The sequence below is a fragment of the Neovison vison genome, chromosome 4, assembly GCF_020171115.1.
Source record: "Neovison vison isolate M4711 chromosome 4, ASM_NN_V1, whole genome shotgun sequence".
NCBI classification, from domain to species: Eukaryota; Metazoa; Chordata; class Mammalia; order Carnivora; family Mustelidae; genus Neogale; species Neogale vison.
In genome coordinates this window covers 124,073,950-124,089,181 of record NC_058094.1, presented here as the reverse complement: position 1 = coordinate 124,089,181, position 15,232 = coordinate 124,073,950, and the positions used below count along the sequence as shown (strand labels likewise).

The window sequence follows — 15,232 nt, the reverse complement described above, 5'->3', positions numbered from 1 at the left end:
ACATGGAGCGGATGAAAGAAATACAATGGTTTTACAGATTTTACCAAGGATAAATTTATATTCTATCTTAAATATTTACCTATAGAATAGATCTGATAAAAGTTTAACAATTAAGTTAATGAAACAACAGTTTTTAACTTCAATGTCCAGATGCCAAAAGAAGATTGCAACTTAAAGCAGCAAGCAGTACAAGCTAACCAAATATTTTTGAAATATAAATTTGTATCTGATTCTCCACTGCCAAGACTGATGTATGCTTTATATTCACGTAACATATTTTTTTTAAAAAGGACAACAACACTTGTAGACTAAGCAGCATTTGCTAATAACAGAGTCTTTGGCATTAGACACAGCCAAATTCTAGTGGTACTTCTGCCTCTCACAAGTTTTGTGACCTCTGAGCCATAGTGTTCTCTATAAATGGGCAAAGCACTAGGGATTGCCGGAAGGATTAAATGAAAAAATTCATCCAAAACTCTAACCCCAGGCCCTGATATATAATAAATATTGGTAAATAATATCATAATCATGGGACCAGTAAGAACAACAGTAAAATAAATCATAGAATTAACAACGGTTCTGCTCAGATTCCGCACAGTACAACTCCATTGAGCTTGGAAAGTCAGAAGCAGAGATGAGGCCCAACCTGCTCACCAACCAGAAAAGAAGTCTCGGTCAGATGCTGCTGAAACTACATTTCCCAGCAGCCCCCGGGCCCCAGTGTCTCAGTTTCTCTCATTTCCGGGTCTGTCATGTGACTCCCCGGGGACACCATGGCGGAAGCGGAGGAGCAGGTAAAGGCTGTAACTGTTAGGCAAAGGAGTGAGAAGCGAGGATGAGCCGGTTGGGGCTTGGAGCCGAGCGTGTTGGGTTGCGAAGCTGCGGGAGGGCTAGGCAGGTCCGCCCACGGTGGGGCACGCAGCGGGCAGTGTCCATGTCGGGGAGCAGAGGAGCGGGTGGGATGTCAGCTCTGGAGGGCACCCGGGGGGAAGCGCTCCGACTGCACCCCCCGGCGTTGGTGAGGCGGCCTTGCTTTGCCGCTGCCCCGTGGCCTTTCCTCGGTGAAATTTTGGCTTGAAGGCAGCCTGGCTATCCCAGGGACTGACTGCTCTTGGGGGAGCATAAGAGATGGCTTGAGTTTTGAGGCCGGGTGATTGAAATTTCAGTTCCTTTCCAGTCGAAGTTAAGGCAGAGTTGCTTTGCCAAAGAGCCAGCCAGGATCGAGGAGATGAGTTTTGTTTAGTACCTATTGCTTTTAGGTACAAAGCTAAGTCAGCTATGGCGTGCAGCCGTGGTTAAGTGCATTGTTCTGGATCAAGAATCTACGGTCCCGTGGTGGTTCTCTTTCTTAATATGTGACACTGGGCTAGTTATTTAACTTTAAATCTAAGATGGAGTTAAAAGAGTGACGTTCTGTGAGAGTGGTTTAAGAAAGAATAAGTTAGTACAGCAGTTAGAGTGCTTAGTGAAAATTGGGCTTAGTAAGAATTGCTTGAGAGTATTTGTTGCTGGCGGAACGTCAGGCGGTAAAGCCGGCCCACGCTTGGCAATGGGGCGTGGAGTTTAGAGGAGTAGTTAGTGATGGCGATAAGAGCTATTTTCCTACAGGCGGTAGTGGTAGTAAAAGTTAGTTGAAACGAAAAAGTGACATCAAGAAGACAGAAAAGTGCAAAGGCCAGAACGTGAGGAAATACCTTTTCTTTCTTTCTTTCTTTTTCTTTCTTTCTTTTTTTTTTTCCATTTTCAGGGCCATTTCAGGTTGTCATTGTTTTTCCTTACAAATTAACAGGGTCATCAGTTTCCGTAATTGCTTCTAAAAAGTGATTTATGATGAGCTGTACCATAACAAAAGAAGTTTAACTAGTTGATAATCTGTACCATTTGTAACATACTTCATTTACATAATGAAAATTTGCCTTGGGTACATTTGATAAATATCAGTAATTAAGAAATAAGGTAGAAATTGGGTTTGGGTGGTCATTGTGTTAACAGGAGTGTCGCTACCAGCCACTGAAACCTCCCTTTTCTGATCTGGTCACTTTAAAGGAAAAATGCTGGTTAAGCACATGTAATTTCATGAGTCATTGCTAGGTTTGATGATAGTGGTGAGATTGGTTTTCACACTGTTGGTCTTTCAGGTTGAAATATAGCTGATTTGTAGTCTGACTGAAAAGTAAAAAGCCAAGATCTTAGATAGAAGGTAGTAGAAATGGGGAAAGTAGTGCTTAGTATTTATTTAGTAGTGTTTTGTATGGAAGTTTGGCAAAGTTGTCTGATGGAAAGAGCACATGTAGAAAGTTAGAGATATAATAAGAATGCTTTGAATTTTTATAGCACTTTCCAGTGTAAAACCCTTTATGTCACATTTGGTCTTTGCAAAACAATTCTGTATGGTTAATGTTTATTCTGATATATAAGTCAGGACAAGCACTTGCTCTGTTCCAAACATTGTAATGGCTTCCCATTGCCCTCTGAGGAAAAGCCAGACTTGCTTAGAATACTTGAGTTGCCCTATAGAACCTTGTCCCAGATGCTCGTTTTCCCTTTTCTGACTTAATTTATCACTACTCTTCCCTGCTTCCCTTCTGTCACTGGGTAGCATCAGATACACTTGGCTTTCTTACTGTTCATTCAACAGGCTGGCATGTTTCTACCTCAGGGCCTTTACTCTTGCTGCTCCCTTTTTTGACCCCAGATATCTATAGGGCTTTCTCCCTCAGTTCTTTCATGTCTTTGTCCAAGTGTTATCTTTTTCAGTGAGATCTTCTTTGATCATTCTTTGAAACCTCTTGCATTATTTCCTCCTTAACACTCATCACCATCTGACATAGTGTGTTTTAAAATTTCTGTTATTTGTTCTATATGTTTCTCTGTTCATTTCTGTATATTCTCCCCATTAGAATGTAAGCCTCATGATGGCAAGGATTTGTTCACTGCTGTTTGCCTGATACCTAGAATAGTGCCACAATATGTGTTAAATGATTGAATTGTACACATAAGCAAATGGAAATTCAGACAACTAAAGTAACTTATTCAGGCTTGTATCTATAATAAGCCTCCAGTCTTCTATCGTCAGAGTTCACAATTTTTCACTTAAATACTCCACTCCACCTTTTAAAAAATACTAATTCTCATTTTAACTGATTAATTCTGTTAATTAATTCTATATTATTAATTTAATTCTAATTTTTAACTAGAACCTAATTCTAATTTTTATTTATTTTATTATTATTACTTTATGAAATAAAGTGAGCCCTTATCACCTTAATAAATGTCCTTCAAGTCGTGATTTCACCTTTGACCCTTTAACAGTCTGCATAGTTAGAGAAGGCATTCATTCTATCACTATCATTCTCAAAAAAGACCAATATTTTGTCAATTGCAGAAAGAAGCAAACATTCACAAATTGTCCTGTTTATTTTTTAAAGCTAGTAAATAATTTTACCTATATTATCAGTCCTTTATAGATTAACGGTGATTAGACTTTTCTCACCCTGCTTGATTTGTGCATTTCACAGTAGGAAGCCATTAAAATCTGGCCTTTCATATATAGTTTTTTAAAGGCTAAAAGGGCACAAAAGGGGAGGTAAATGAATTTACCAATTGTTCTGTTCTGCCACTTTGAATCTTTTAGAAAATCTTGACATAACCGCCCCCCGCCGAACACTTTATGAACTGAGATGTGTATTAAAATTAGCTACAGCAATGGGTTAAGTCAAAAGAAGCTTTTCCTTGACATCGTGCACTCTCAATACAAACAGCCCTTTATGATGCACAAGACAAAACTAACTCTCTCCTCTTTTCTGAGCATTGTATTCTTTGGTGATTGTGGGTTTTTCCCCCTTTAATTCTAGAAAGAACCAAAATAGTAAGATCTGTACTGAATTAACATAATGTAATGTAGTTCATAGGCTTTCAAACTAGGAAATCATTTTTTTGGATATGATTGAACATTTTTTTAAGTCACTGGGAAATCTTTGTGCTGGGTATGGTGAAGGTAGTTTGCAGAAATAACTACATATATATTACATAGTTCACAGAAAGGACTAATACCCTTTATTCTGCCTGGAAATCTTCTAACCAGCAGTTTTACTTAGCTCTAAAGTGACCTTCATTATCACAGATGCCCAACAGTATTTGTTCATACCTCTTTTATGGATAACATTCTGCTTGAAGTCTGGTTGTTTGTGTATTTGTCTTATGTCTACTACAGATTGCTGAGTCTTCAAGAATAAGGACAGAGCCTACTCATGTCTGTATCTCTCACAGGGCTAGTGCTTTACAGGTACTAGGTGCTTAATAAAATGTTTAAATGAATTCATTAGGAGGAGAATAGCCTTCTGAATTGAAAATGTCAAATTATAAATTAGATGCAGTGGAATTTGTGTTGTTTTATCTTAACTTGAAACTTCTGCAAGTTAGTAATTCATATGTATTGTAGATTACATTTCCCACATTCCTGCTTTGCCATCCCCCCAGGTACAGCCAACCATCAGGGAGCCTACTCTATTAAAATATTTGATCAGTCAGACCACATATTCCTTGACAAGAGAGGAGAGTTCCTTTTTTGAATTTTCCCTTTACATTTTAGAATTTGGGGAATTGTTACCCTTATCATCGAACATTTACTGTTTATCAGATGGCGGTTCAGGAGCACATATACTCCCCCGTGATTGTGCCCCATGTGTAAAATATAAGTCAAACCAACAAATACTTCCCTCAGCTTTCTTGCCTGCAAACTGGGGCATTTACTTTCCAGAACCCTTGTGAGTATGAAATGAGATAAAGTATGTTAACGTGGCCAGGTCAAAGTGTCTTTCTATGTCGGATGACAGTTTATTATTCAAACTTGGGCTTTGCTCAAGTATGTAGTAGTCTCTTTTTTAAATAGTTTGATCGAGATCTTTTAAAAGCAACTTCACTAATAACAGAAGAAATAAAGCCAGACAAGAGTTTGCTAAAACAAAGAATCAGAAATGTTGGGAAGATCCAGTCTTTACCATCGTGTAACTAAAGTGTAGTCACAGATTAGCTTAGCTGGATGTGCTTATTGCCTTACGAGTTTTTCCTCTCCTTTGTCTGGGCTGGCTGGCTGAAGGCCGGTGTCACCAGCTGATTATTCGTGATTTCTCTGGTACCCACATTACCACTTCAGAGAGGGAGCCCTTCTCAGGTCTAGGGTTCTGTGTTTCATGCCGCTCCCCGTTCTTGGCTGTTCAGTCGCCCTTGACTCTGTTTCTTCTGGGCACTTGCTCCCTCCTCATTGTTTTTGTTACCAAATGCTTGTGATTCGAGGCTCTTATTTAGACTGACTGCATCAGAGACTGTGAAGATGGAGTGTTTGCCTGGGTGTTAGCCAGTTCCCCAAACGGAGTTTATGTGATCGTGATGCAGTCAGATTTGGCACTGGGTCACTAGGTCACCTCGCTGGTCCTTTTTCCACACTGGGCAGACATCCAGGTTTTCCTTCCTTTGCAGACTAGGATGAGTGTGGTAGCTGAGCCTGTGGAGCTCAACGGGGTTGGTACCCTGAGTCTGCCCGCTCTTGCCTGCTCCCCAGGTGCTCTTTCAGCTTTCCTACCCCACCAGGCTTTTAGAAATTGAGGCCTCAATGATACAGGAATAACAGATACGTATCACACAAATATATCCTCTTATGTCTGCCTGTGTCTGACATTGGGATCTCTCTCACCCTGTCTTCCACTACGCTTAGCTGTGTCACGCAGTCTGTTGGGAAGGAGAGAAGATGGCAGTGCAGCAGAGAAGGTGGCAGTGTTTCAGGTCCATCCCTAAGCCAGGCTGATTGCCTGGGGCCTAGGCTGTGCTGTCTTTCTTCATCCTGCCGGCATCAGAGCAAACCTTCCCGGGGCTCCAGCCTCCATTTCTTCCCCAGATTCTGCACATACAACCCCCCCCCCCATAGTATACAGGTTCAAGAGGGGCCATGTCAAGGCACCAGGATTGTTGGATATGTGATTGAGTGTAAGGGATTGGTTTGCAGAACAAGTTGTTGAGTTTAGCTTTCAGCTGTTGCCTAGATTTTGTTCTGCTTCACATTTGCATCACTCTGTGCCTTCTGGCTCATCATGTTTGCTTCAAACAGAGCAGCATAGTTTTTTTTATTGTGGTAAAATATACATAATATTTACCACTTTAACCATTTTTAAGTGTATGATTTGGCGACATTAAGTCCATTTGCTTCATTGTTCAGACATTACCCCACCATCCAACTCTAGAACTTTCTGTCATCACAGACTGAAATTCTGTACCCATTAAACACTCATCCCCCTATCACCCCGCCCCAACCCCTAGTCTATTCTGTTCTACTTTCTGCCTCATATAAGTGGAATCTACAGTTTATGTCTGGTTTATTTCACTTAGAGAACAGCACAGTTTTGTAACTTATATTTTCAAGATTTAAGTTCTTTAAAAGAGTGTGATGTTAAAAAATGTTTGAATACCACTGACTCTTTCTGAATTGTAACCTTTCTCACCGTTCAGCCTAGCTTCTTGGATCCTTCCCTGGGACATTCACTTGCTAACTTCTGGTTTGCCCCTCAGTCTCTAGAACATTAAACACGGGCTTATTGAGTGGATGAAGCTAAGAAACAGGAGGCCAGACTGATTCCTGAAGTCACTCGTGCATTGCTTCAGTGGGATTGTGGACAATATGTGATTTCTCTTGAGGCCACAGCTACATTTGGGAGGTTTTTGCTGGTGCTGGGGCTTTTAGAGTGTCTGGAGTCAATATTCTCACTGATACCAGCATCCCCAGGAAGCTTCTCTGAGAGCCTGGTTTTCCCTGAAGACTTGGTTTTCTGAGAGCCACATGCTGCATGGTGTCGGATTCTGGTGCTGCGTGCTTTTCAGTACAGAGCAAGCGTGTAATTTGATTTTGAGTTTTGGGTTGAAATTGCTGCTTGGGGACACAATACTTTTGTTTTAATGAAGAACAAAAATGGGACATTTGCCCCTTTCCCCCTTGTACCTCGTTGAATGGATTTCAAATAAGAAATTTCCTTAGGTTTAATGAAATTTTTCTGGAAAGAGCAGTCCAGTGTCCTTTTAAAGTCTTGAGTTGGGGAATAGGAATCTAGGTGCAGGTCACTGGCATGGTCGTCAAAGCCTCATTTTGCTGATGTTAGTAACTCAATATTCAGGAACAGTCAGGGGCAGAAAGGGTGTCAGAAGTCATTAAGTTCAGCCTTTAAGCCTCAGTGTTCTTACCTCGAGGGTCATTAGGAAATTCTAAGATGCTAGGTGCAAAGCATTTAGCATTGCAGGGATATATATAATAGATGTTCAGTAAAGATGTCAGAAAGGTGACTGTTAATAATAAATGGAGTGTGTCCAAAAGAGAAGGATCAGGATGGTAAGTGGATGAGAACCAGGATCTGGGATGGTTAGCACAGAGGAAAAACAATTTAGAAGGGCAGGCATGATACGTGTCATTAACTCTGGAGAACTGTCAAGTAGTAGAAGAATTGGATTTTTTATGTGTCTTATTGGTGCTAAGAACAAAAAGTTACTGTGGAGAGATTATAGATCCAAATTAATGGGAATTTTCTAGTACTTAGAAGAACATTCCAACTAAATAGGCCACATTAAGATTTAGAACAGATTCTTAGGTTCCTCATGGGTAGTGATACAACTACAATAAAACTTTTAATTACAGGTAGCATTCGTCCCCATTTTACAGATGGCCTTTGAGAGCAGGAACTATATTGTCCATAAGGCATTCGACAGGCAGCCTGCACCTTCCAGGTTCTTCTTAATTTTCCATGAATGAAAATAAAATTCTTTCAAACACCAGATTTGTGTCTCTGCTGCTATACAACTTGTGCCGAGTAATATATGCATCTAACTTGCTTTAAAATGTTTATTTTTTTTTCTTGAAAAATACTAGTCATATCTAAAATGTCCTTGCCCCATTTTTTTGTTCTTTATCTCATGGATCGTTGTAAAATGCTTACATTCGGTGTCAGCATATTAGTTGTAACTTTTTATTGCTATTGATATCTATAAGTACTTTAAGTAAATCTTCATTTTGCTGACCTCTTTGAGGATGCATGGCATCAGCAGATTCTCTCTTTCACTGGACAGGTGAGAGATTAGCAGGATCAAGTCAATTTTTCCCCTTTTTGCTTTGTTTTCTCCAGAGCAGCAAGATTCATTGTCTAGCAAGGGGGAAACTGTGTTAAATGGCAGAATTTGTCTTCCAGTTAATGGTTTAAAGAGTGAATGTAAATTATGGAGCTTGTTTGCACAATGTCTGATAGGTACTACTCTAGGGGAATTCTTTTGTAAAAAGCTGTTTAAGTGAGACAATCATTTTGACTTCACCAGATTAATAGCACATAATTAATAGCACAAGGGCTTTTCAGTATAAAAATTGGCTTATAGATAATTTGAGATGGCAGTTTCCTCTTCCCTTCCAAGATCAGTAAGTAAGGCTGCTTTGCCAGACCTATTTCCATTTTTAGCGAAAGAAAGTGCTTTCTGTGTACTCACACGATAGTTCCTGAGGCCATTCGTTAACCTGCTGTCCACTCGAGGGAGGTCAGCAGGAGCTGGGGGTCTGGGTGGCCCTGGGATAACCATCTCAGTTCTGCCAGATGTGGGAAGTTGTGGGAGGCCCACAAGGCGTGGAGTCTTTCAACTGTAGCTGCAGATTACTTCCCAGAAAGGGCAGGTGGATGTGGATGGTGGGGATGGGATGACTCTTTCCCCATATCTTATTCTTTTGTCATCCTTCTGACTATTTTCCCCCTCTATGCTTTGTAGGAAACTGAGTCTCTCGAAGAATCTACAGATGAGTCTGAGGTAAGATGGTGTTTCGGGAGCCTGAGGATTTCTGGCTCACCATTATATCTTGAGCTTATTCTGCCTTAATAAATGAGACATTGCTGAGGATTGGGGGGTGAGGTAAAATAGGGCCATGTGTGATTGAGCCTTGGGGAAGAACGTGACAGTTGTCTTTAAAAATATTAAATGGATTGACTTAAACAGGAAAAGGAATGCTTTCTCCTGATCTTGAGTAGTAGTTTAACCCAAAGTCTGTTGGCAGTGGGAACTTTGATGCAGAGTTTTACAGACTAATTTTGACACTTAAAAAAAAATCTATATTTTAGGGGCCCCTGGATGGCTCAGTTGGTTCAGCATTTGACTTGATTTCGGCTCAGGTCGTCCTCTCAGGGCTGTGAGATGTAACCCCAAGTTGGGCTCCCCACTGGGTGTGGAGCTTGTAAGATTCTCTCTCCCTATGCCCGCCCCCCCCACTCTTGCGTGGGTGCACTTTCAAAAATCAATCAGTTTGTTTTAAAACAACCACTATAGGTTCTCTAATATTTATTCTTTCTTCATTCTTTTAATGAATATGCCATGTTTACTGATGTAATTTCTACATCATGTAAATTATAGTTTATTTCATAAAATAAGAAGGAAAGTAACTACCTGAAAAACTGTTAAGGAGCTAAGTTGTGCTGAAGGTTATATTTTAAGGAGAATAAATATATTAAAAAACATGTATCTATAAATGTATAATATATATTTATAAAAGTATATTTATAAGTATGTAATAAATATAAATATTTATATATTTATAAAAATAGATTTTTAAAAAATTTTTAAAAGATTTTATTTATTTATTTGACAGACAGAGATCACAAGTAGGCAGAGAGAGAGGAGGAAGCAGGCTCCCCGCTGATTAGAGAGCCTAAGGCGGGGCTCGATCCCAAGACCTTGGGATCATGACCTGAGCCAAAGGCAGAGGCTTTAACCCACTGAGCCACCCAGGCGCCCCAAAACTAAAAATTTTTTAAACATTTTCAAGACTATGCATAAGATATAAATTTAAGTATAACGCTAGTGAACTACCAATTTTATGGGTGGACTATTAATAATAATTACATTTTTTCCTTTTAATATTTCATTTAGCTCAGAGGAATGAAAAAATATCTATAATAATCTGCTGGAAATTCACACCAATGTGACTGTAACCAATATAGTCTATAAATTTTGGTTGATGCTGCATACAGTTATTATATGGATTTTGTTTGCTTTTTCAGGGAAAAGGTGGGTTTAAATGTATTTTTCTAGAGAACATCTTATATGTTATGCTACTATGCATTTGCAGTTTGGCTGTAGAGCCATGATTCCTAATATTTGTGCTGCTGAGGATCTCTGATCCTCTCTTTGGGGCCCCTGATAAGGCACTACAGAATTTGCTTATAGATACGGTATAATACTTGTTGATTTTTTTGTTTTTTGAGAGAGAGAGAGAGATCACAAATAGGCAGGCAGAGAAAGAAGGGGAGCAGCCTCCCCACTGAGCAGAGAGCCTGATGTGGGGCTCGATCCTAGAGTCCTGAGATTCTGACCTGAGCCAAAGGTGGAGGCTCAACCCACTGAACCACCCAGGTGCCCCAGTACTTGTTGATTTTTTAATAAAATCCTGAAAAGCAGTTTAGCTTCCCATTCTCATTTTTGGAGATTCCCGGTTAACCATATTCTCAGAGACACTGGTATAGAATTCTTCAGTGTTGGAGCCCTGTCCAAGAATTTCATTTCAGAGGATGTTGGCGGCCACCTAAATAAATCTTTCCACACATCTTTCAGATAGTAAACGGATCCACAAGGAGAACAAACAAAACACACATAACTCATCCCTCCAACGTAATCAGGAGACAGGGTGTGCTGTAAACTTCAGTGTAAGTGGGGGAATACATATCCAAAACCAGCAGAGCCAGCTTCAGATTGAGTCTGGAGCTGAGTCCAGTGGAGGCGAGTTGGAGATAAAGAGACTGTAGGTAAGTTCCAGCAGGAGTGGTTTCATGCAAAAGTGTCCCCTCCCCCAGGAGGGAAACGGCCCCACCCTGAGTGGGCAGTCCTGAGAACAGGTCTGACAGCTGCTGGATCTGAGCACTGGCTGTTGGGGAATTTAAATGAGGGGGCTTGACAGGGTGTGGGACTGGAGGGGACAGTGTTGGGATGAGGCTGGTACTGGAGAGAGAGGGGAGGCATCCCTTGAAAGCATGGTGGTGACATTATAGGAAGTGGGGGAAATTAAAGGTACGAAGCAGGAAATCAGGATACTTGCCTCCCCTCATGCCCCCAGAAAAGATACCACTTACTAAAGAAGATGCGCTTCATTTACCTGTGTAACTAAGAGACCTAGTAAACCATTCAAATAACCTCGTCCTCTTCATAGGAGCACCTCTTGTTGCTATCCTGGAAATCTGAGACTGGTAAAATTGAACTGGAATGGCGAGGAGAGCAAGTGAAAACCAAACATTTTCAGCTGAAACAAGCACCAGCATAACACTCCATCATAACTTGAATGTCTTTAAACAAGCATTTGCAGATAGAGAAAACTATCTTAAAACAGAACTTTTAAAACTCAGAATAGAAATGGACAAAAAACTAGGAAGGAAGGAAGGAAATAAGAGCTGACCACTTAGGAAAGACATAGAAGGAAAGGATCATTGTAAAGTTGTAAAGTTGACGAAACTGAGACCGAAAGGTAACCTGATCATCTAATCTCAGACAGCTGGTTCACAGAAGTGAGTTCAAACTCAAGCCCCAGATCTGGGCTCTTTCCATCATTTTTCCTGCTGGCTCTGGTGTCGTCTGCATCAGCTGGGATGGAGGGACTGTGGAGGCAGGCCTTGGGTTTCTGTCTCAGCCATGCTTTGTACCTGCTCTGTGGCCTTGCACACAACCTCTCTGTCCCTTCACGTGTTTCCTTCACGTGTGCCATGTTGGTTGCCCCGAGGGTTAGATGAGATTGCTGTTTGGGAAGCATGTTGTGCGGTGCCTAGCACGTGGGAGGCCCTTCCTGAAAGCTAGTGAGCCTCAGCTTGTATTTTAGAAGGAGTGCTGGTCTCCTCTTACAGCCTGGGGCTTCAGCTGCAGGGCTTGGGGAGACTCCCCGAGACTCTGGGACCCAGGGTGGTTACTCTCCCATCCGGGTTTTCATTCGTTCATGGGCCAGCAAAGGAGTCAGGCTGGTGATAGACCAAGTTTGAGCTTTTTAGTATGATGAGTTGGTTTATAATCCAGTCTTTGGAGCTGTTTGTTCTGGGTGTCTCAATTTGAATCATGATCTTTCCAGATCCATGCTCGAGATTGTAAGACACCGTTCTGTTGCCAAAAAATCTTTATTTTTCCTTTTCTCCTCTTCCTCTATCGCCCCACTAGGTTTTGTACTGTCAGTTCAGCTTTCACAGGGCAGGCATTTCCTTCATGTACTTCTCCCTCTTTATTCAAGTGCTCAGATAGTTTCCATTTCTGCAAACAACAATGTTTAGTGTTTCAACCATGAATTGTAGCAGTTTATCTGTTTTCCTTATGAAAGCCACATTTCTTATAGACTGGGCCTTTATACTGAGAAGACCCTAGTGTTAGGTTTTTCTGAAACTCTTATTTTTAAAGTTTAAATGTAATTTTAATTAAAAAAATTTTAATTGTGGTAAAATATACATATTTTTATACATATAAAATATGCATAACATATATATAACAAGAATTGCCATCTTGGGGCACTTAAGTGACTCAGTTAGGCCTCTGACTCTTGATTTTGGCTCAGGTCATGATCTCAGAGTGATGAGGTCAAGCCCCTCTTTGGGCTCATGCTCAGTGTGGAGTCTGCCTGAAGTTCTCTCTCTCCCTCTGCCAGCGCTTGAGCTCTCTAAATAAATAAATACATAAAATCTTTTTAAAACTTGCCATCTTAACCACTTTTAAGTGCATAGTTTAGCACTGTTAAGTACATTCACATTGCTGAGCAGCCTACCTCCAGAACTTGTTTATCCTGCAAAACAGAAGTTCTGTGCCATCAAATTACAACTCCCTATTCCTCCACCAGCCTCTGGCAATCACCCTTCTACTTTCTCTGTCTGAATTTGACTGCTCTAGAAACCTTATATAAGTGGAATCATGCAGTATTGGTCTTTTCAGAACTGGTTTATTTCATTTAGCAGCATGCCCTTAAGGTTCATCCATTTTGTCACATAGGTCAGGATTGCCTTCTTTTTTTAAGGTTGAGTAATATTCCATGGTATGTCCATACCATATTTTACGTGCTCACCCACTGATGGACACTTGAGTGGCATTTACCTTTTGGCTTTTATGAGCAATGTTACAATGAACATGAGTTTAAAAGTATCTCTTTGAGACATTTTGCTTTTAATTCTTCTGAATATGTACCCAAAAGTGGAATTGCTAGATCACATGGTAATTCTATTTTTAATTTTTTGAGGAACCACTATACCATTTTCTCATTTTTCATAGAGACTGCACCACTTTATGTTCCCAGCAGGAACACACGGGGGTTCTAATTTCTCCACATCCGCATCAACACTTGTTTTTTCTTTCTTTCTTTCTTTTTTTTTTTTTTTAATAGTAGCCGTCCTGACAGTTATGAGGTGATATTGTGGTTTTCATTCATTTTCCTAATGATTAAGTGATATCAAACATCTCTTCATAAACTTTTTGACCATTTATATATTTTCTTTGAAGAAATGTCTGTTCAAGTTCTTTGCCCATTTTCAATTTGTGGTTTTGGTTTTTGTTCTTGAATTGAGGAGTTCTTTATATATTCTGGATGTTAGTCTTGTATCAGATAAAAATGGATGGATGGATGGATGGATAGAAAAGGATAGAGATACACATATTGTTTTTATATGTAACTCAAAAACCTGTGACTAGAATAGATGGATAGTTGACATATAGATACAGATCTATAGAGTTGTGATTTAACTATGTTTCTATAAAGAATATAAATAATACAATACATAAAAAATATAGGGGTGCCTGGGTGGCTCAGTGGGTTAAGCTTCTGCCTTTAGCTCAGGTTATGATCCCAGTGTCCTGGGATCGAGCCCTGCTTCCAGCTCTCTGCTCAGCAGGGAGCCTGCTTCTCTCTCTCTCTCTCTCTCTCTGCCTTCTTGTGATCTCTCTCTATGTCAGATAAATAAATACAATCTTTAAAAAAAGAAAATATATATATATATCTTCATATCTCAGACAATTCGCAGTACTTGAATAATTTCTCCCATTCCATAGGTTGCCTTTTCACTGTTGAGTGTATTCTTTCATGCATAGAAGTTTTAAAATTTTGATATAAGTCCAGTTTATCTATGTTTGCTTTTCTCCCTGTACTTTTCATGTCATATCCAAGAAATCATTGCCACATCCAGTGTCATGAAGTTTTTCCCTTAGGTTTTCTTCCAACTTCTCATTTTGTGTGTTCAAGAAAGAAGTATTAACTGCTCAAAATTGTCTGTGTTTTCTTCATTATTCTTGAAACCTGCAACCAAATGAAATGAAATTTCCAGGTGTAGTATAATTAATGCAGTTGAAAGTGGTGTATATGTCAGTATGTAAAACTTAAGAAGATTTTAAGTTGTGCTTTGCTGTTAAAGTAGAAATTCAAAGCTGTATTAACAACCAAGAGCGTACGTTAAACGTCTTGCCTTCATATTAATACTACATGAGTATTTTCAGATTTTGTAGGATAACTAAAGTGTTCCTCGCCTCTACTATTTTTTTTTTCTAACATATAATCCACTGTGTATTCCACCTTGATATGATAAGCCAGACTGTTTCTTAAATGGTGTTTTACTTTCGAAAAGAGTAACACAAAAGTATGTGGTCAGAAGAACTCATTCTCATTTTGAAGCTTTAAGCTTCTGTCAACACTGGGACAACTGCTTTGGTCTGGGTGGGGGCTGAGTGCTACAGGAGCCCAGAGGAATGGATGATAAGTCAGGAACGGCTTTGCTTGGAATCTTGAAGATTTAAGTATGGAAAATAAATCTAGGCAGAGGCTGCCGCAGTCTTGGGAAGAGATCGCAGTCTTTGGGAAGAGATCGAGTGATGAAGGGGCACACACGTTCTGCCGGCCAGCTGGGAAGCTCGGTGTGGCTGGAATGTGGAGGAAGCTAGGGGAATGAGGCTGGACGAGGAACTAGGGTGAGGCTGTGGAACTACGAATGTGTCAAACCAGACAGTTTAGACTTGATCTGTTGGACGCTGGGGAGCCAGCGAAAGGCATGCTTACTGGGGGGTGGGCACAGGGGTTGGTGACAGATGAGCTGGAAGGAGAGACCCATGGCAGGAAGTTCTAGTGCAAGCCCCTAAAGAGATCACAGGAATGTAGGTGTCTGGGCTAGGCAGGAGCAGAAGACAAAGAGGAAATGCTTCTCAAGTACAGTCAGGAGGAAGTGTGGAT

General features: G+C 40.3%; 1 protein-coding gene across 1 annotated transcript in view; it reads left to right on the top strand.

Moving 5' to 3' along the window:
• The first annotated feature begins 734 nt into the window (after positions 1 to 734).
• VPS41 (VPS41 subunit of HOPS complex) overlaps positions 735 to 15,232 on the top strand; it is a 179,112-nt gene continuing 164,614 nt past the window's right edge. Inside the window, exons 1-2 of the mRNA XM_044245645.1 lie at positions 735 to 794; positions 8,785 to 8,823. Of these exons, the coding sequence (XP_044101580.1) occupies positions 774 to 794; positions 8,785 to 8,823 (60 nt within the window). The 5' untranslated portion in view covers positions 735 to 773. The remainder of the gene's footprint in view (positions 795 to 8,784; positions 8,824 to 15,232) is intronic.